The sequence below is a fragment of the Scardinius erythrophthalmus genome (assembly GCF_964197995.2).
Source record: "Scardinius erythrophthalmus genome assembly, chromosome: 15".
Lineage (NCBI taxonomy): Eukaryota > Metazoa > Chordata > Actinopteri > Cypriniformes > Leuciscidae > Scardinius > Scardinius erythrophthalmus.
The window spans coordinates 36,149,487-36,172,710 of NC_138235.1; the positions used below are offsets into that span (position 1 = coordinate 36,149,487).

At 34.2% G+C, this 23,224-nt stretch overlaps 1 protein-coding gene across 1 annotated transcript; it reads right to left on the bottom strand.

Annotated features, from left to right (window-relative positions):
- Positions 1-650: 650 nt before the first annotated feature.
- Positions 651-21,820, bottom strand: pfkfb2a (6-phosphofructo-2-kinase/fructose-2,6-biphosphatase 2a). Its single transcript, XM_081387313.1, has 15 exons — positions 21,409-21,820; positions 17,844-17,969; positions 16,954-17,050; positions 16,077-16,143; positions 14,971-15,045; positions 14,766-14,822; positions 13,767-13,891; positions 11,245-11,452; positions 9,161-9,307; positions 7,938-8,042; positions 7,039-7,168; positions 6,750-6,812; positions 6,068-6,132; positions 4,187-4,378; positions 651-2,451 (listed from the first exon to the last, which is right to left on the bottom strand). Exons 1-15 carry the CDS (start codon positions 21,464-21,466, stop codon positions 2,407-2,409), a joined length of 1,560 nt encoding a protein of 519 aa, XP_081243439.1. The 5' UTR covers positions 21,467-21,820; the 3' UTR covers positions 651-2,406.
- Positions 21,821-23,224: the final 1,404 nt, after the last annotated feature.

Sequence of the window (23,224 nt, forward strand, 5' to 3'; positions counted from 1 at the left end):
GAAAACATGACGTTAGTTTTCACTCAAATGCTGATGATAGCCCTACACTTCTTTGCAGCTTGACGAAACTTACCAGTTCACAAAACTAACAGAATGCATAGGTGATATAAAAATTGGAAGATTAGTACTTTCCTACAACTAAATTCTGTTAATTACTGGGTCAAATCCTCCACACGTAGTAACCGAGAATAATAATTGAACACTTGGTGGCTTCATAATTGATTCACTTTACAGTTATTTAACCAAAGCGAAGCACTGAACTGATTTCAGCTGGACAATGACACTATTGCCTTTTTAAAGCTGCATTAAAGAACTTAACTGCGTTATTGAATCATAATTTCCTGTTATCACTGTAAATCTGCTTAAAAACAATCTGTATTGTATAAAGCACAATAGAAATAATGGTGATTTTACTTGACAAAGCATGTAAACTTAATAATGCATGTATGATAACTGCAATATTGCACATTTTGATTGCTAATATATTTAAATGTCATATATATGATTGGCAGCTATTACGTGGAGAAATTTATTTATATATATTTTTCACAAAAATTATAAGAATGCAAAGCATGTATAATAAATAATGCATATATGATTACTTTAATACATTTTGATTGCTTGTATACTTAAATGACAAAAAAAACTTTACTTGAATCACAGACTGGTTTATTAAATCACAAGTTTTATCAATAGATGAGCATGACATTACATGGTTAGTCACCACTGATATTGATATTGTAATGCTATCATGATGTCACAATGAAACCAGAACACAAAGCTTATCTTCTGTAAAGTTATTACATTAAAATAAAGGACTCTGCTCTGAGGTAAATGTGTCTTTTTGGGTCCAAGAATCTTCAGTCTGTCTCAGAGATCGGTTGACTTTGATTAGTTACACTTTGGTTGCGAAGCAAAGGCACTTGCAAATCTGATAATATCCAATCATGAAAAATGAATAAGCTGCGAGAAGCAACTAATGCAGACACTTTGTATGACATTTGATTGATAGAACATGGTCTTCACAGTCCATCCTAACATTCAACACGTATTAAGCGCTTTAAGAACATACTTTCTGCATTATAAAATTAGACATGTAAAAATCAGACCACATGAACTCAAATTATAAAACATAACTATAAAACATTATAGTTATAAGATATTTTACAATAACCTTTAAGAACATCCTTCCAAAATATCAGCGTTTATAAATATCTCTTCATAGCAAATGATAATTTAAATAACATTTAACATGCAAACTGATATAACAGTATGGCTTGCCATATTCTCAGTAGTTTTAAATGTTCTTACAGATACATTTGTAAAACTAAAAACTCAAGATAACTATTTACTGATTCTGTGCTTATGAAAGGACACATTCGTTGAAGTCTGAATGAACGAGTATACAAGTTTCCCTTGCATATCAGTTATGACAACTAAAACAATCTGCTTTTCTATTAAAATAACCACCCTGATGTTCCTTTCCAAATTACAGAAAGCTTGATGGGAGGAAAAACCCAGCGGAACATACATTTCACAAACCCTTCCTCGTTTCACATTCACTATAATCAATAAAACATTCTGCACAACATCAAAACCATCAAAAAGCAGAACGAGTCTATATGAGGAAATAACGACGGCAAGAACATCACAACCAAATAACAGCTGTAATCATGACAAATATTTACATGATTATCCAACCCGATCTCACAGGAAAACGTACAAATTCTACGAGGTGAAAAAAACCTACCCATCACGTGGGTTTAGAAAATCGTACAAATTCGTACGAGTGAGGTTGTCCGAATTCGTACGAATTAGCCAACTTTTTATCATTCGTACGAATTCGTACGAATTGGTCGTGAGATAGAGTTGGATTATCCAGTCCGATTTGGCCTCAGTCAGTCACATAACTAAGGCATTATTAAGAAGACGGGACAAAAATACTGTATATGCTACGACAACAAAAAGAGTGCTTGAACATTTGCTTCTAAAACCATCTCAGGAAGTGCACTGTGTCCTTAAGAATTCTGATCCTGAAGAGCCAATCAGCTTGACTGGCATAAGACACGCCCACTCAATCAGTTCAACTGTGCTCTAATTGGTTCCACAAGCTGTCAATCTATTCAATAGATGTCAATACATTCAATGCCAGTGAATTTTCCTTGCATTAATTGTTAAATATTTCAATCAGTGACTCTACAATGATATTGTAGCTGTTGTTTTACCGTACGTCCAAGCGCTTGTGGAGAAGGACGGATGGATGGATGTCACTCATGTGCGTTACATAAAGCAGTGTTTATGATGCTGATTCTGAGTGGGCGTCAGGAACAGTTGAATCATGTCTGGAGAAAGCGTATGAACTGGTTTAATTGGTGAGGGGTGTCGCACAACTTGTGGTTTGTGTTGTCACTCTTGGATGGAGTCTGCCGGTCTGAAGCAGTTCAGGACTTCCTGTAAGACAGAAGACACAGGTTACTTTGTTGGTGTAAACACATAAATAATGCTTTAGAGACTTTTGACAACCACTTCTGACTGAAAAACACATAATATATGAAATTATATTTCTATTTCTTATATGTATATATATATATATATATATATATATATATATATATATATATATATATATATATATATATATATATATATATATATATATATATGTATATGTGTATATGTATGTGTGTGTGTATGTGTATGTGTGTGTATATGTGAATGTGTATATGTGTATGTGTGTATATGTGTATGTGTAGATGTATATGTGTATATGTGTATATGTATATATGTATATGTGTATATGTGTATGTGTGTATATGTGTATGTGTAGATGTATATGTGTATATGTGTATATGTATATATGTATATGTGTATATGTGTATATATGTATATGTGTATGTGTGTATATGTGTATATGTATATATGTATATGTGTATATGTCTATATGTATATATGTATGTGTGTATGTGTGTATGTGTGTATATGTGTATATGTGTGTATGTGTATATATGTATATGTGTATATATGTATATGTGTATATGTGTATGTGTATATGTGTGTATATGTGTATATGTATATGTATATGTATGTGTATATATGTATATGTGTATATGTGTATATGTATATGTGTATATGTATATATGTATATGTGTATATGTGTATATGTATATATGTATATGTGTATGTGTATATGTGTATATATGTATATGTGTATATGTGTATGTGTATATGTGTATATGTGTGTATATGTGTATATGTATATGTATGTGTATATATGTATATGTGTATATGTGTATATGTGTATATGTGTATATATGTATATGTGTATATGTGTATGTGTATATGTGTATATGTGTATATGTGTATATGTGTGTATATGTGTATATGTATATGTATATATGTATATGTGTATGTGTATATATGTATATGTGTATATGTGTATGTGTATATGTGTGTATATGTGTATATGTATATGTATGTGTATATATGTATATATGTATATATGTATATGTATATATGTATATGTGTATATATGTTTATGTGTATATGTGTATGTGTATATGTGTATATGTGTGTATATGTGTATATGTATATGTATGTGTATATATGTATATGTGTATATGTGTATATGTATATGTGTATATGTATATATGTATATGTGTATATGTGTATATGTATATATGTATATGTGTATATGTATGTAAATATGTATATATGTATATGTATATTTGTATATGTATATATGTAACAACTTCTGTGTACATACATACATACATACATACATACTAATGCCTACAATTTGACAGTACGCAGCTCAACTGATTTCGAGAGATTTATATGATTTATCCATCGGTTTCCACAAAACATATTCAGCATCACAACTGTAAAGTGATATTTTTGTGGAAACAGTGATACTTTTATTTTTCAAGATTCTTGATGAATTGAAACTTTTTGTAATTTTTGTAACATTATAAATGTCTTTACTGTCACTTTTGATCAATTTAATACCTTGCTGAATAAAAATAAATAAATCTTACTGTCGAACAGTAGTGTATTACGGTTTCCACAACTGTTTTCAACACTGAAAAAATCATGATTTCTGAAGGATCATGTGACACTGAAGACTGGAGTTATGATACAGCTTTGATCACAGGGATAAATCACATTTTAACATCTAATTAAACAGAACCTGGCTCTCGTTCAGTTCCTCGTTCTCCTGCGCCTGAGGGAGTCGAGAGGAGGGTACGGCAGGAATGCTGGTTATCCGGGGCGGGTTGCCAACGCTGAAGAGACGAGGTCGCTTGACTTGATCCTGACTAGACAGTGGCGTAAAGCTGTTTCTCCTCAGCAGAGAGGGCGGCAATTCTTGTCTGGTGTTTCCCTGATAACACACACAGTAGGAATTACGTGTGTGGGTGACACTGACAAAGGCATGTTTATAAAGGGCTATAATGAGTCAAGGCTTCTCACACCCAAATTTGATCCTAGAATTAAACGGGCTGTTTCTGCTATTGTACCTCTTAGGCTTTTTAATATGTAAATGATATCTGTTGTGATTGGCTAACAGTTTTGCATGAGAAATTAAGGTGTTGATGTGTAAATGTGGGCGGTCATATAATAATGTACTCTATGTACTATAACATCATGACCGTGACAATTTCTGAATTAGACATTTTTTAAGCTTAGTTCCTTCTAGCGTCTCACAAAAAAAAAAAAAAAAAAATGTCTGGGACATATTACACACAAATCAAAAGAATGAATAAATTATATTTGGGTTGAAGAAAACAAAGTTTATTTTCTGTATTATTAAGATTTAAGCACTACTATCAACAACTATCTATGTACAGAATTTAATTTATGCTAATTTTAAATAAATAAATCATTAAACCATTAAATAAATCATTAAATTAAAAATAAATAGCAAATAAAATAGTACAAATAAAAAAATATATATATATATATATATAAATACCAAATTTTAATGTATTAACTTTTATTATTTAATTTAAATTTTATTAATAGTTATTTTAGTAATGAAAAATTAATCAAACATAAAATAATGCATTGATTTAAATAAACAAATATATATATTTGTTTATTTAAATCCATGCATTATTTTATATTTGATTAATTTTTCATGCATATTCATCATACATATTTTTATTTTTAATTTATTTATTATATTTAATATGAACTATTAATTTTATTAATAGTTATTTTAACAGAAAAAAGGTAGATCAAATATTTAAAATGTAAATAATGTGATTTTATTGATTTAAATAAATGAATGAATGAATGAAGGAATGAATGAAAGTCCTCATATCCAGACAGTACGATATTCCTCTTGACTATAAATCCTCAGGGTGGATTGGAGAATGTCGCAGTATGTTGACATATTACATCCAACTGAGGTCAAATGTTTTTCCATGATATCAGCCCTATAAAATCAAATGAAATGAAAGCTCAGACTGAGTGAACTCCTTGTGTCGTCTGTACCGCCCATAATCACATGCTGATCTCATCCACAACCAAGCAATTAAGTAAAGAACAAAAACAAACCAGAAATACTGACAGAATCTCAGTGCTGTAGTGACTCTCTCACCGCAGAACTGTGGTGTGTGTTTTTCAGTGGCAAACTCACACCTACAGACTTACACTGCACAAACAGACCACACTTTACGAGCAAACTCTGTGGACAGTCAGCCTTTAGTTCTCCGTTAGAGGAACATGACAAGAGTTCAAGAGGTAATTCTTGCTCGAGGGCTCCTTTCACGGCTGATTTACAGAAGCTGTGTTTGTGTTGGATAGACCGCTCGACCATAGATGCATATGAGTCTAAAAATATCACTGCAAAATAAGCATGCAGAATCATTCACCACAACAAAACAAAAGAAAAAAATGCATATGAAATGATGGTAAAAACCAAACGATGTTCACAAAATAAAAATAAATTTCCCTGAAGATGAGAAACAGTGTGTAGTAATTAGTAACAGTGTGTGGTTGTTAGTAATAACAGTGAGGCTGCTTTAGCAAACTCCCTAAACATCTGCTAAATGTTATGTTTGCTTACGAGTGGTCTGTCCCGGTGTGTGTTAACAGCTTCTACTTTCAGGTCAAACTTGTCAACTTTACAGCCTGAAACAGAAAAACACAAACACAACAATATTGAAAATAATCAGAATTCATATCTTTATATAGAAACAGTATTTATATCTATAAAAAATACTATAAAAACATTATATATACCAATTACATGCCAATTTTTAACAATGTTTCAATTAATATTTAATTAATTTAAATTTGATTAATTGTTATTTTAATTAAATAATTTAAATAAAATAAATAATAATGTAATAGCATTTAAATAAATAAACACACAAAAAAATACACACAGTATATATATATATATATATATATATATACACACATATTTTTAATAATTTTTACAATGAAACCATTTAAATCAAATATTTAACATTTGAAAAAATAAAAATGTAAAAGTATTCAAATAATAATAAACATTTACACACACATAAAAATATATACACATATATACATATTTTTTATATATTTTTTAATTATTAATTCTTATATAATTTATTTAACATTATTAATTTTTTCAAGTTATTTTAATATGGAAACAATTTAAATCAAATATTTGAAATGCAAATAATATTTAAATATTTTATATAATATATATATATATAAAAACATTTGTTTTTAGGTCTAGGTGAATGAAAATCAGCACATACCATAAGCCACTGGTGTCAGTTTCATGACCGCATGGAGGGGGCACTTCAGATACGGCAAATCATCTGTTCAATACAAGCACATTAAAATATGAGAAGATCTGCTGATTTTAAACACATAATTGAGTCAAACATGTCGTAAATGGAAGGGTTTCGCTCAGGGAAAATCCTCAACTTCAAGCTTGAACACCAGCACTCAGAAACACACATACTCGTGTCTCTCATTATCTGATTGAAGTCACAAGAGGCCTGCTATGATTTGAGTGTGTGTGTGTGTGTGTGTGTGACGCACCAGCGCTCTTGTCCAGGAAGTAGGCGAGGAGGCAGCGCATGACGGCCTGGTGGCAGATGACCAGAACATTGCCTTGTCTCTCCAGCTCCATGATAACCGGCTCCAACCGCTGCACCAGGTCCTGATACGACTACGGCAAGAGAAGAGGGACATGAAGGGCTTAATTACAGCTGACTCTCCATATTAGACAGGAGAAAGTATTGTAAGATTTAAAACAAACTGCACACTTCAGCTTAAAGTTTAGTATCGCCACTTCTATTAGACCTTTAGATGTTTGAGGCCAGTAAGATTTTTTTTTTTGTTGTTCAAGAAATTAATACTTTTATTCAGCTAGGATGCATTAAATTGATCAAAAGTGACAGTAAAGACATTAATAATGTTGCAAAAGATTCTAATTTCAAATAAATGCTTTGATCACAGCAATAAATTACATTTTAACCTACTGTATATTCACATAGAAAACACTTCTTATAAACTGTAATATTTCACATTGTTACTGTATTTTTTTTTCAGCCTTGGGGAACAAAAGAGACTCTTTTAAACATTAAAAAAAATCTTACCAGCCCCAAACTTTTGAACAAGAAGTGCATAATATTTCAATATTTCACTCTTGTGTTGAGTAAATCTTGCTCACAAAGATGTCCGAAGTGGGAGTGAATCATTCTTTTTGTCTGAATAATTCATTTGGTGAATGACAAACAGCATTTAACTGGAAAGGTCATGCAAAAAAATTGGTGTCATAATGGTACACTGGGGGAAAAAATGTTCTAGGATGATTCACTCACTCTTTGTAAATTTCACAAAATAATAAAGAAAATTAAACGTGAAATTTTAAGTAGAAAGACTGAAATGGTATTTTCCTGTAAAATCTTCAAAAGTCATTTTTACAGTGCACAAACCTCTCCTCCTGGGTATCTGTAATGGTACTTGTCCTGGTCTCTGAGAGAATATTCATCCGGATACGTCTCTTTTATCTTTTCATATGTCATTTCCTCACAAATGCCCTGATACAGAAAAAGAAACATTTAACAAACGGCACAAATATTTCTCCATCATCAACTCAGATCTGTTGCAATAACGCGTTTTCGTTTTCACTTTTGCAATTAAAAACTTGTGGGTAGGATCCTTACTAAAAGTGTATGTGCGCCCGAAAGCCAAAAAGTTTGTATGGCAAAAATATTCAGACTTATAAAAGCGTGTGTGCGCCAGAACACGCACAAAATTCCCTTTTTAAATCCCAGTCAGCGGAAGATTGTGTTCACATGCGTCTCCTCCCCGATATAACCATATATGGAGCGGACAACGCCTAGTCTTACTATGCATATCCTCATCTGCATATCATTTGCATATGCATATCCATCCACGTGGAATGGAAACAGATTGGCCTTATTGTGAATTATTGATCATTATTTGCACATAAATATTTTGAGTTCTGCTATTATCATGCGCTAAGCAATCCTCGCTGTAGTTAAAAATTACAGGAAAAGTGTTCAAAAGCATCACATCCACTACAAATATTTCTATTTATTAGAATATAAAAAATGTGGTAACTTCTCTGTAATGATTATATGTAATTTAAGTGCTTAACTCCATTATTGAGAATGGTATATTTAATCTAAATGTGTATATCAGATGTAAAACAGTTTAAATCATTCTTTTATTTATTTGAAATGATACTGTGAACATGCACTGTATTTATGATTAGGATTTAAAGTGGTTTTCCTTCATCTGCCGTCAGTCCCTCAGCTCACCATCGGTGTCGCCAAACTGCGCCGTCTACAAAACGTTGTACGCATGGGTCAGAGTTTGCGTGCATGTGCACAAATTTTCCCGTCAAGTTTGTTTTTATAAATCACAACTGCGTCTGAACTCTTTCAGGGCCTGTTTTGTGCGACGCAACGGTTATAAATGAGACTTTTATTGCAATCATGACACAGGATTATATAGCCGGATTAGTTTTGGTGTGGTGAATGAGTTAAATATGATACATCTGACTCAAATTGACTAATTGCATGTTCACAGCAAACACCTGTGTTTTATCAGGGTAGATAATGAACAACAGCCCAGTGTTAATATGAAGACCATTAAACTTCTCTAATAAACCCAGCGGTGCGTAACTCACGGCGTCGATCTCGTTGAGTATTTTCCACTGCTCGTACGGGACGCCCAACTCCTCCGCCGTCTGGATGGTGCGTCTGAGCTGACTGGTCCACACCTTCAGGTCTGGGATCTTCTGGTTTTCCAGGAACCCACGCAGGGCTTTGGAAAACTAACACAGAGCGGGAAACACGTTAACAAGCCTCCAAACATTTCTCACCTGTTTGTGGTAAAGGACTGAACCAGAGCATGCTGGGATTCGACACAGGGTGACTACAGGGTATTTGCAGATTTTTTGAAATCACATTTAAAGGGGTTTTATTGTGCCTTCCGACATGTTCTTCTTTCTTTAGTGTGTAATGTTGCTGTGTGAGCATGAAAAAGCTCTGCAAAGTTACGAAGTTCTCTTTCTGAACTCCCTGAAACGCCTCCATTGTAGTCTTGAGTTTTCTTCCGGGAACAAACACGTCACAAAATTCCTCATTTAAATAATTAATATGCAGAATAAAGAGGCGGGGCCTGGCTGAGTTAGTTAGTGTGTTGAAACTGGTTATGGTAAAGGGTGGGACGTTTCCCAAACACACACTGTTACGGCCGACTCGTGAAATCAAAACAAAAGATCGATATAATGAATAAGGTTGTGCCAATCAGAGCACAGTGTGCTTTTCAGAAGGAGGGGCTTCATAGAGACAGGAACTAAACAGAGCGTTACTGACAGACTGGGAAGAGAGGAGCTGCAACAATGGAGAATATGAGGAAAATAATGTGTTTTTGGACATTCAAGCATGAAAACCTGTTCTAGTAAAGTCCAAAAACAAAATCAAGACTTTGTAAAAGGGCAATCTTTAACTTTAACTTTCCCTCCCTCTTTCAGCAACATCTCTTCTCTTCTCTGATTTTGAGGGCGGGGCAACCTGTCACTCACATGAGATCCACCAATCGCAAACCACAACCATCCAATCAGTTCCACAAGCCCCGCCTTGTTCGAGAAGCTGTTTCACTCGGATATACGTCACAACAGAGAAGAAAAGACTATCACAACTTCTGTTTCATGCCGACTTTAAAATACCCAAGACATGTTATGAGTATATAATAAGGTACTTTTAATTATAAACAAGCCTGACTTTCGAAAATCTCATATTGAAATGTCTGCTTTACTACTTCCAGCTGCTCATTCAAAAGGATGAGAGAGATTAAATTTGCACTTACAATCATCTACAACCTATTACAATATCAAAACCATGAAGTAAACATTGTCATAATTCATCAAGAGTAGTTCATTGAAGTCAACAAAATTGACAATTAGAGATGCACGATATACCGGCCACCATATCGGTATCGGCCGTTAACGTCCATTTTTAATGTTATCGTTTTATGCCTGATTTCGAAAATTTGGCTGATATATTAAAGCCGATAAATAATGGATTATTTCCTTCAGCTGAGACACTTCTGATGCGAACTGTTCAACATGATGGTTTTAAATGCTTGAAATATGACTGGAATCACTTCAAAAAAGGAAGATACAGTAAAGTGCAACATGTGCAGCACAAGTCTGTCATATCGGCGACATAAAATTATAATGAGAACATCATAACTGTGTGCTTGACACATGGATTTTAATGATGAGACTTTTGTTTTTGTAATCAGGCTCTCAAAAATTATATAAAAATTTGGATTTAGATTTATCGGCCAATATATCGGTTATCGGCTTTCAAGTATAAAGAATTATCGGTTATCGGTTTCAGCCAAAATCAGTGCATGCCTATTGACAATTCTTATTTTATTATGGAATATTGCAGATTTTATTATAATAAAGGATTCATCCACATTTTCACTTCGAACGTGCACTGCTCATGTATTTAGATCAATCCTCATCTTTTGAAGTTTAATAAATCACATTCGCAATATCACAACTCCTGTTTTTCAATCCCCAAATTTTGAACCTCTTAAATGGTATATTTTCATTTTAAGGCTTTTTAACCTCACAATACAGTAATTATCAAATGCACACATTGTAAATAACTCTCAGGATTGATGCATAACTAAACAAGCATGCTTTAAGTGAGCTGTATTCCACTCATCCCTCCGTGTGGTGACTGAAAGGAATACCTCTTTTCCTCTGGAGGAGAGCTCAGAGTCTCCGCCGATGCAGCACTGGACGTTGTGTTGGCTCTCGCCGTGCCGGCAGAGGTAGATGGAGTGTTTCTGAACGTGAATATTCATCAGGTAGTAGACGATCTTACTCTGGATATAATCCTGGACTCGGTTCACCAGGAAACGCTGGCCGACGTTAATCACCTGGATGAAGGACAGGTCCCTGAAACAGCCAGAGAAAGATCCGTTAAACACCCCATAATGTGCAGACTGTTAAATATGTGGTTGTTTGTGGCCTAATGATTTAGGGATTTACACCGAAAGAGAGTTACTATAATCACAGTTATGTCTTATTATTGTCCACGGTTTCTGCATTTAATTATCTACACGGCGAGTCGAATGAAAAACAATCAATTTTATATAATCTTACGATCAACGGTTACTCTTTATTTTAAGGTGTCATTGTTACAGTGTAATTATATATTTAAGTACTGAGTAATATTAAGCAACTACATGTACTTACTATAGGGTTAGGATAGGATTGGGATTTGGTTGAGGGTTAGTTGCATGTAATTATGCATAATTTACTGTTATTACTATGGTAAGTAAATGTAACAACTGTAAAACACTTTGTACACTGTATTTAATTAGCTTATCTTAACAACAATCCCTTCTTTTGTTTATAAAGTAGCCTATTCATGTTTATGAGCAATCTGTACACTACAATTAATAAAAGAGTAGAGAAATCGATATGTTGTTTAGTTATAAATAGGTTATACTATTGATTTATTCATTTGTAAGTCATGGATATAAGCTTCTGCTACAGTAACTGTATAAACACAACAATGCTGGACTAAAGGCCGATAACTATAATGATAAAGATATAGTTTTATATAAAAAAAAAATGTACATATACTAGCAGAGTCCAGACCACAACTATAACGATAACGTCACAGAGGAACGATATCACTGGAATCACTTTCTCAAAGATTTCTCCCACTAATGAACGACAAAACATCGACAGCCAATCAGAATCCATCCTGCTGTAATAAGCTCGAGCATTTAAAGTGACAGACGACAAAACTGCAGTGTGCGCTTATGTAATTATCATTACAGTTATCGCGTATGTGTGTGTGTGTGTGTATATATATATATATATATATATATATATATATACATACTGTACACAGACACACACATATATATACACATATATATATATATATATATATATATATATATATACATACATACATATATACATATATATACATATACATACATATATACATATATATATATATATATATATATATATATAGTATGGTATTGTTATACTATATAGTATAGTATATATATATATATATAGTATTACATTTAATAGTAGTTTAATTTAAATACCACTAAAATAACACTGTTGATTAAAACCAAATACTTTTTTTTTTTAAGAATGTAGCTTACAATAGTTAAATATTACAAATAAATGTCAGGAATAAATGGCTGTAAATGGTTGTAAGTTGCTGGATTTAAAGGGATCGTTCACTCAAAAATTATATATATATATACAGGTTTGGAACAACTTGAGGATGAGTAAATGACAAAATTGTTGGGTGAACTGTCCCTTTTTAAGCACTTTTACAGCAGAGAATAAAAGCTAATCCAACATGTCTGAAGGCAAGGACAGATTTAATGGCTGTGGCTCTGTCTGTAAGCTCTACAGAGAGGTTGAATTTTTCCAGCAAGATAATCTCACGATAAAGCCAAAAGCAGCGCCTGAGGAATTACAGAAATGCTTCTGACTGTCCAAACAATCCTTACAGGTTTTTCAAAGATTCTAGGTTGAGATTTGAACAGCCACATAATTTGAATGTAACCTAATTTACTAGAAGGTATTTACAGGTATTTATGATATATTATTATGATCATTAAACAAAACCACACGCTTACAAATGAACAAAGTAAATTCAGCAGACTGTACTGAATCTGCACTGCTCTCTGCTGGAGGCTTTCTGACATGAAAACAGAAAAGTTAAAGGGATAGTTCACCCAAAAATGAAAATTCTGTCAGTAATTACTCTCCCTCATGATGTTCCAACCCCGTAAGACTTTTGGTTCATTTTTCGAAACTATTTTAACAATGTTTTTACTAACTTTTCTGGTCCGGCAAGTTTCAATTACAGAGAAGCCTATGGATGAGTGAGACAGCTCTCAGAATCTCTTAAATATCTTCATTTGTGTTCTGAAGATGAACGAAAGTCTTACAGGGTTGGAACAACATGAGGGCGAGTAATTACTGACAGAAGTTTCATTTTTGGGTGAACTAACCCTTTAAAGACACAGATGAAATGCTGAAATTGTATATTATCATATAGTTTCCCCAAAAAACTGTAAAATACAAAGAGAAACAATTTTATTTCATTAAAAAAAAAAGGAAAGCCCAAAGGAAAAGTCTCCTTCAAGATCAATCAGCTTCTAGATTATGTTTAATAAATGGAATGAAAGATACTTATAAAAAAATAATGAAAGTGTAATGTTACTTGTCATGTTCATCTGGATCTAACGGCTGATATGTGACTTTGTAGCACTCGATTCTCTTCAGGAAATCCTCCATCACGCTCTCTCTGTGTCGCTCAGGATAATCCGGACTGGAAACCTTCACATCCTGATCCAGAATTGCACTGATATTAACTTTCATCAGCATCGAGATCATAGCTCATGTATAATTTACATAAATACAATGGAATGGTTAGGTGTTACTTTTAATTTGTCCATTTTTAATCAATAACTATAATTTGAAATAATCTTTCAGTGTGATAAATATAGTTTTTTTAAACGTACAAATATTTTCATATAGTCTCAATTAATATGAGTGCATAAAAGCTGCATAATTATAATAAAACATTTCATGTCATCTACCTTTAACAACATCTTACGATGTAAAAGCAGTGATTAGTAGATGCAATTAAAGGGATGGTTAAGGATGTAGTGTAACGACAAATTATTATTTTTTCCGAAGTGTTGACAACTTAGTGTTAACTAATAATTGTTGCACACTGGTACTACCAACAAAATATTAGTGCATTCCTGGAACTGGGCGTCGAAACACTACATCCTTATGCATCGCTTTCTGCCAGGACTTTACGGGCTTTTCCCAAATCACGGAAGTGACGTCGACGTGCGGGCAAGCCATCAGGCTAGTGTTATTTAAATAAACTCCTGATGTACTTACAAACTTTCCAATGCCTCGTTTTATGAGTACAGAACCTATTTGTACTACTGTAGAAGTTTGGTACCATTCTGGGCATTATTAGTGGGGTAATGTACGAGATACATCATTGGATCCATTAGCGCCTGCATTAAGCCATCCGGCTGATATCTCTAAATAAGCTCTAACTTTAATAATGTTTGACCAAGGGAGAAAAGGCTTCTGGGGGTGTTTGGCTCGAGGTCATGGTGCAAAGGACCCTATAGGTTGATTTTACTCCGAACCATCCCTTTAATTGCAGAATATGAATATTTCCAGAGTCGACACTCACCAATATGTTGGCAGCAATGACTTCTGGGTCGTCACAGAGCGACTCGACAAAAAACACCTGGAAACAAAAGCAAAAATAATCACATCAAAGAGTGTCTCAACGTTTCTATATACATGACCTCTGCATGTTCTGTTTCTCCAGCGTAACCTGACGACTGCAACATTTCACACAACTGATCATATTTCAGCAAGCGACTGATATTCACCTTATATGCGTTCTCCTGCGCAAAACTCAGGATGAGGTTACGTCTCTCTCGCGTTGTGTTTGTGGCATCAAAAACCTGCCAGAGACAAATGCTTCATAAAACACATCACATCACACAATGAGGGATAAATCATCAATCATAATGGAAATATTAGAGCTATTAGTTTATGATTCAACTGCAATTAGAGAATAACAGGAAAAAAATATTTAATGCATTAATTGTAATGAGATTGATTTAGGTGCTCTTTATGCAGGTATGGGTACAGATGCAGGGATGGAATATTATAGTCCAAACATGACAGCAAATATTTGAATATAAGCATTTCTGATGAAAATGTGATAGCAGAACATCTCAAATTCATCCAAAATGCATTCATGCTTGAAAACCTTCGAAATTTAACTTCATGCATCCATTACAAATCAGCACAACAGCATCTGAATAAAAGAGACGGAGGAAAAAACTGAAAAGAAAGAGACATGCATGATGATCTAATGATGTTAATCATTATAGTATTATTTATATACTATTGTAGCATATATTAATCATTTGATAATGTTTTCCATTTAATATTTATATTATTTTAGCTTCATGTCAATAGATTTTTGTTAACTTTACTTAAAGCCCTTCTGTATAATGCATTATAAAGGTATTCATAGTGTACATTATAATGCTTTTCATGAATAATTGTTATTGCAACCAAAGTTAAAATGCATTATAATATTTTCAGATTCTGAAATTGATCGTTTGTCATGCGTTTTAATGCATTATACTATCTAAAGATGAGTTCAATAATTATGTTGTATTATAACTGTGGTTACAGTTATTCATAAGACCATACAATGCATTATAAGGTGCATTACAAGGCATAATTAATGCATTAAAAATACTTTTAGAATGCGTTCTATAAAAAGGTTTTAAATAAAGTGTTAAAGTTTTTTTTTATAGTTTTATTTGAGGTTAACAATAACAAGACTGATCTGATGCCACTATTAACTGTGAACACAAAGTTTATACTTTAACACAAATACAGATAACACAAAACAATACATGTGAATCATATTTGATGTAATAGAAGGAGAAATTCTGGTTTGAGTGTGTAAACTCACAGCGATCTGCCCTCCCTCCTCGCTCAGGTACGACTTCACATCCTCCAGAGCCACGATGGCACACTGTCTGAGAGACAAACACAGCGTCACACCACAAACACAAATCATTTAACGAGGATCTATTGTGCTTTCTGACATGTTCATCTTTCTTTAGTGTGTAATGTTGCGGTTTGAGCATGAAAAAGCTCTGCAAAGTGACAAAGTTCTTCTCTATATCAGTGTCAGTGTTTCTGAACTCCCTGAAACGCCTCCGTTGCATTTTTTTAAATGAAAAAAAGAAAGAAAAGAAAATGGTTGTTTTTTAACTCAATTAATGAGACATGCTTTTTGATTATTAAAATGGAATCCAGAAAACAGAATTTGGCAAAAAATAATAATATTAATTGAAACTGAGAAAAAAAAATCATATGGCCCTAAACATTTTTGTAAATATTTTAATAAATTATTGTTAAATTGTACAGGTTTCTTGTAGAAGTAATTAGACATGCTTTTTGATTATTAAAAATTTTAATTTAACCATTAAAATGGAGTAAAAAAAAAGTAACCGAGAAATCAAAAACGGAATTTGGATAAAGAAATTAATAAAACGGATTTCATAGGACCCTATAAAGGTGCTCATAGTCAAATATATGAACACAAAACTAATAATTTGAACGTTCAAGCATGAAAACCTATTCTAGCTGAGCCTAAAAACAAAATCAAGACTTTGTAAAAGGGCATAATAGGTCCACAAACAGTTAGATGTGAATATTACAATAAAGTCACATAATGCAACGCCTGAAAAAAGAACTTCCTCCTGAACATTTCCTGACTGAAACGGCTTCAGGAGAGTCACTCTGTGTTTAAACCGTACACAGAACGCTGGGGAAATACTTACTTCCTGATTTCCATGGCCTCTTTATTGTCATGACGGAAGAAGTCATAAGACTTGTACGACTGGACGGCCTCGCGTCTGTAAACGCCCAGGTTAAAAACTGACAGAAACACACAACTGTTACAAACACACAACAGTCTTTTGGGAAACTTCAACGTAAAGACCCGTTCACACTAAGAACGATTGCTATAATCTGTTTATCCTAAGCACAGTTTTGTCGTCTGTCACTTTAAATGCTCGAGCTTGTTACAGCAGGATGGATTCTGATTGGCTGTCAATGTTTTTATCGTTCATTAGCGGGAAAATATGGTTGTGAACGTGATTCCAGTTCTTGACGTTATCGTTATGGTCTGGTCTATTCTTTTACATACTGAACGATTTTTAGAAAACTGTATCCTCATCATTATAGTTGTCGTCCTTGGTGTGAACGGGCCATAAAGCTAGTATGATATTTAATAGCAGAATGAATGTTAGAAATGTTAAACTAGGGTTCACATCTTTTGAACAACACATTTTCATGATGTCATTATTAAGTCTGGATTAAGAGTCATTTCAAGCTGTATGAATATTGTAGAGCTGGAAAAAAAAATGTAAATGACAATGTTAAAATTCCCTGATATTTTTTCCCTTAGTTTTACACGACAGTTGGAATCCTGTAATAATCATAATTTACTTTTTTTATGTATTTTAATTAATTTCTTGTTAAATTTAAGAAATCATTTTGGTGCATCAACCCCAGGAATAACGATATTTCGCTGACAGAATCAGTACAGAAGTGTGCTGGACTGAAGTGGAATAAGCAGCACCACTGAAAAGAGCTCACACACTCTCACACACTCTCACACACTCTCACACACTCTCACACACACTCACACACACTCACACACACTCACCTTTGGTGGGAACCCCGATCCAGTTGAGGTAGCGCGTCAGCTTCTTAGATATGTAGGTCTTTCCTCTGGCGGGAAGGCCGATCAGCACGATCACGGTGGGCGAGTTGGTCATGTATGAAGCCCATGCTATGACACCAAACAAACACACATGATTTACTGCCAACAATGTTCCTCTCAGACTCTGAGCAGCACAAACCAGTATTACACAATCAGATAGCACCATATGTATACTCATAACAGCCCCACACACTTCAGATGTGTCAGAGTTTCTCCGCTGGTGGAAATCAGTGAGGGTTTCACCGGGACCGAAGGCACTGCGCTTTCATGCCGCTCAAGTTATTGACATTATTGCATAACCTTGTCAATTATGCATTAATGTAGCTTGAGGCTTCTCGTATTAATGGAATCACGTGTTTCTGAGAATGAAACTGCAAAAATTAATTTCCAACTCAGTATTTTTATCTTGTTTTCTGGTTTCTAGAAGCATACTTACATCAAGATGCATTTACTTGAGAAGCAAAATGTCCTAAGATATAAAATTCTGTTAAAATTTTTGGTTACACTTTATTTTAAGGTGTCATTGTTACAGCGTTTATATATTTAAGTACTGAGTAATATTAAGCAACTACATGTACTTACTATAGGGTTAGGGTTTGGTTGAGGGTTAGTTGCATGTAATTATGCATGATTTACTGTTATTACTATGGTAAGTACATGTAACATATGTAACAAGGACACTCAATTTATTTATTTTTTTTTAATGTAGGTTAAACAGAATAAAATGTCTGCCAATGGGGAAAGAAAAATAAGCTTTGAATTACATGTATTTTTCGGATCCCGTTGGCAGATTTTTTTCTCTTGTTTTAAGCATAAACTCACTTTATTTTGATACATTTTTCATAAAACAAGATTTAAATTCTTGTCATTTTCAGTTTGGGGGAAAGTTACTTAAAAGTAAGGCATTACAATGTTGCATTGCTCCCTAAAAACGCAACTAATTGCGTTACTTAGTCACTTTTTATGTAAAGTAACGCGTCACACATTACTTTTCTCCTCTGGGCTGGGCTTGCTCATTTGTTTTTTAGTAACAAAAAAAAGTTATTCTATGTTTGGCAAAAGTGAAGACCCTTTCACACCAACAGTGAAATAAATAAGCCTCAGGCTGAAGGAAATGCAAATTCATTTACATTGTCTGGACCATAAGAAACAAATTGAATGGACATTTTTGATATTGTATTCGTATGTTATGCTATGACCTCTCTAGAGGACACCAGGACCCATTTATTGAGAAAATTAAGACATGAATCGATTTTTTTTTTTTTTTTTTTTTTGGTAATTCACCTTTTTTAACAAAACTTTGTATAAAGATGATTCTCAACTATGTTATGAAATATTTAACAGAATCATTTGATAAACCATTTTACTTTATGCAATATGCATGTAAATGCCATTCCCATTCAATGCAATGTATCTAAATTGCAAATGAATGTGTTCTTGGAGCAACATGTAATAAAAAAAAGTCTAAAACGTGCAATAATGGGATTAATAATTTGGAATATTTTCATAATAATATCTAATATGTCATAGGAATATTGATAGATCATTTCTTTCCCTAATCACTTGTTGTGTCTCCCTCCCAGAATGCCTGATACACATGATTTAAGTCCTGATGTCTCTATAGTGGTGGTCATGTATGAAATCAATGCCCTGTTTCTTAAAGGGATACTTCGCCGATCAGCATTAAGCTTTGTATCAGTAGAAACCCAGTAGTATTTTCGAATGACTGTGCTTCCCTCCCTCATGTCCCCCTGAGACGAGAGATTTCTGTATTGTGTGTCTGGAAAAAAACCTCTGATGACGCAAAAATCTTCATTTAACCTCATGATCATCGGGGGCTTGTTTGTCCAGAGGCGAGAGACTCCAGCCAGTAGGAGGAGCTCGTCCCGCATGTCTTCAACCCGCCCATAGGGGAATCTCACAAAAAAACGCCATCTTTTCAGTTTCGAGTCGACTAGTAGCGTAGCTGTATCATTTCTCCCGATACTGCCCTCTGTAACCGGTAGGCGTGGCTTGGGAGTGTCCTCGTAGGGCAGCGGAGCAAGTGCATTCTGAGAGTCGTTGTCTTTCATCCACATGAGCCAAAAATACATTTTCTGGCTTTTCTCAGTCTAGAAGGCACCAACTTCTAAAATAATTTCACATTTCTACTACATAAATTACCCAATTTAAATACACATTCATCTTTCCAGTGGTGAAATATCCCTTTAACAGAATTTCGGTCAGTCATATTCTGATTAGAAACCATTACATTTTCCTGAGATGCTGATTTTATGACAAACAATCTGAAAATGAGTCAGATTTAAATGATCATTACAAACCATTATCATATTTCCATAAGAGTGCTACATTTGATCATTCAGTCATTTTAAAGTCCAAGGAGAGGGAGTTGCCGTGGTTACACCGCCAAACATTTGGTATCTCTGCAAAGCCCTGAATGTGCTCTTTACAGGACATCCAGACTGAAAACTGTGGCCAATATGTTGTCAGAGAAATTCGCTAAAATATAACAGAGGACAAAACTCTATTGCTGTGTCTCAGGAGGATAGGGTTACTAAGGTGTTCGGGATGATCACCAGGGTGTTGCTATGATGTTCTGGGTTGTTAGGTGGTTGCTCTCTTTGATAATCTTTACTATTCATCAGTATATTACTCCACAGAAACATGACCCGACATGTTATCCAATGGGCTTTACATTCCATAAAAACACTGTCTGGACCCAGAGCTCAAATTCCAATCTGATTTAGATTCTCTTTCAGCTTGAACGAACATGTTAAAGCTCAACTCTCTGCTCTGCGTTTGAATGACAGGCTCATTTTGTTAAAGTCCACCTTTAGTCAATCATTTTATCACTTGAAACTCATCTTTGATCACCAAAATGACATATTTAAACGTGTTTGCCATAGAATAGCTTGAATGTAACTCTAGACCATTGCCTCATTTAGTATACGCAGTTATATGAATATGCAAATTAGCCCCGCCTCCACTCACTCACACCAGCTCAGAGATCACACATTGATCTGATTGGTTACAAGGTAGTTTGTGACGTCAGAAACACCAGCGATTTCAAAGCGTGTTTTTGAGACTGTCTTTGGTTCACTGCAGTTTTAAGGAGAAAATACTCAGCAATGGTGTCGACTTATGAATTTACACATGAAAACCACATAGACATATAAACAACATTAAAAACTGGATTTTCACCACAGGAGGACTTTAAACTACAGCAAGTTTTGAAGTGCAGAAAGCATACTAGGCTATACAAGGATATAAATTATGTTTTTTACAGAAAAATACATTCATAACCACATCAATACACTCTAAATGAGCCATTTAATAAGAACTTATAATTCATAACAGCAAATTCAAAAAAGCATACCTTATAGCATCTAATAATTGGGTAGTGACCAAAAGGTTACCAGTTTGAATCCCCACAAAGGTTGATCCACCATTGAGCATTTTATGAAGACAGAGGGTACTAAAATTAGCACAAATAATAATAATAACTCACAGCATTTCTTCTTGTTGACTCTGGGCTCCGCCTTCTTGCTGTCATTTGAACTGTCCATGACTATGAAATGCAGCTTGACGGACAGGTGTGAGGGTCAGCACAGATGATCAGAGGTCAGTAGAGGTCAGTCTACCTGCGCAGGTATCACGCAACTCAAGATAAGATCATTAATGGCCTGGTATCATTCCACATCTGCTGCTTTATTATTCTCCGAGAGTTATTAAAAACCAAAGCTGCATTTACTAACCCTGCATCGGAGAGGACTCAAACGCACGGCACATTTTTCATTCAAACTCAGCTAAAAAAAAAAATCCTTTAAGAGCTCTGGAAAAGAGAAGATTTGATGTGACCGCTGCGATTCAGGAAGTGTGTGTGTGTCTGTTGGAGCTGCCCACGGCAAAAGATCCAACCCATAGAAAAATAATAAATGCTAGAACGGTGATTAGCATAAAAGTAACAGAATGGGCGGAGTTAGCGGCACAGATCTTGTCTGTGATTGGTCAGGCGCGATGGGTGTAAATAATAATTATTTTATCTTTACTTTTCATTGTGTTTCTTACGATTCGATACTATTAATGTTTCTCGGTATCATTATTCAGGTGCACAAAAATGTCAAGAACACATCTGAGGAAAAAAACGTTGTCTCGTGATACATGTTACTTTTCACAGCGCTGATTAACTGGATGAGGCTTTCAAAACAATATTGTAGTTGAGAGTTGCGCGCATTTTTACTTGTGTGTCAGGTATAAATAAATACAATTATTTTTTAAAGTGTTGGCTATTTTTAAAGATTTGGTTAACAAATGTCTCTAGTAAAGAGGGTTAAATGATGAGATGAGCATTATTCATGGTTTCAGACCATAGACTGTAAAAAAAGACCGGTTTCAGTCCGGTGAGCCGTAAAGCGCCCTCTGTAGGAAGAACCTCTGTGATTAATGATAAGCCAGTAAGATTTGCCGCTCAACGTCTGAACCAATCACTGCGATGAAGATGCTGGGGGCGGGGTTTATTGCGCTAATCTGATTGGTTACACTTTACATCAATCAGAAAGTGTGAGGTGCCAGTGAAATATCTAGCGTTTATGATGGTAGATTGATTATTTTATGAAATTAAAACACCTAAAACCCTTTCTTACCCAAATTAACCGTGGTTTGTATTATAGTAAAAGTGTGATTGATTGACAGTTTTTCTACAAATGGTTACTAGTGTAGCAAGGCAATGGTTAGTTTGTGATTACCATGGTTTAACTACAATAATAACCATGTTTTTTGGTTTCATTTGTAGTAAAACCATGGTTAATTTTCGTAAGGGTTAGGCTTTGTGTATAAAACTTGAGTATTGAGGATGAATGTTGTTTAGTCTAATATAATTGAGGACAGTGTCAAGTTTCCTTCGTTTCTATAGCGCTTTACACTATACAGATTGTTTCTAAGCAGCTTTGCAGGGATAAACAGGAACATAATGATTCAATGATGCAAACAGAGTTCAATTCTACCATAAAGCAGCTCTAAAAAAGACAATAGTGTCATTGTTCAGCTGAACATTGGTGTATAGACTTACATTGATATTGGCTTTCTTCCCCCCCAAAATATGGAAAAATACTGTGTGAACTTTTGTAACATCACCTAGTTGTTTTATTTATGCAATAAATGCAGTAGTTTTGTGCACGCTGTGTTAAACAATGTAAAACAATAGACACTGCTCTCAGCAGGAACATTTTTATAGCTCTCCAATCATTTGTGTATATAAATATTTGAGAAGAAGAAGAAGAAGAACGAAGATTTATCTCTGTTCCCAAGCCAGCAGCTCATAAATT

Bases quoted from the DNA above. Each gene is read 5' to 3' on its own strand.
- pfkfb2a (XM_081387313.1), bottom strand. From the start codon at position 21,466: ATGGACAGTTCAAATGACAGCAAGAAGGCGGAGCCCAGAGTCAACAAG. The intron at 16,144-16,953 runs GTAAGTATTTCC...TTTGTCTCTCAG, and splicing joins GAGGCCATGGAAATCAGGAA to ACAGTGTGCCATCGTGGCTC. The intron at 9,308-11,244 runs GTATTCCTTTCA...GCTCTGTGTTAG, and splicing joins TCTCCTCCAGAGGAAAAGAG to TTTTCCAAAGCCCTGCGTGG.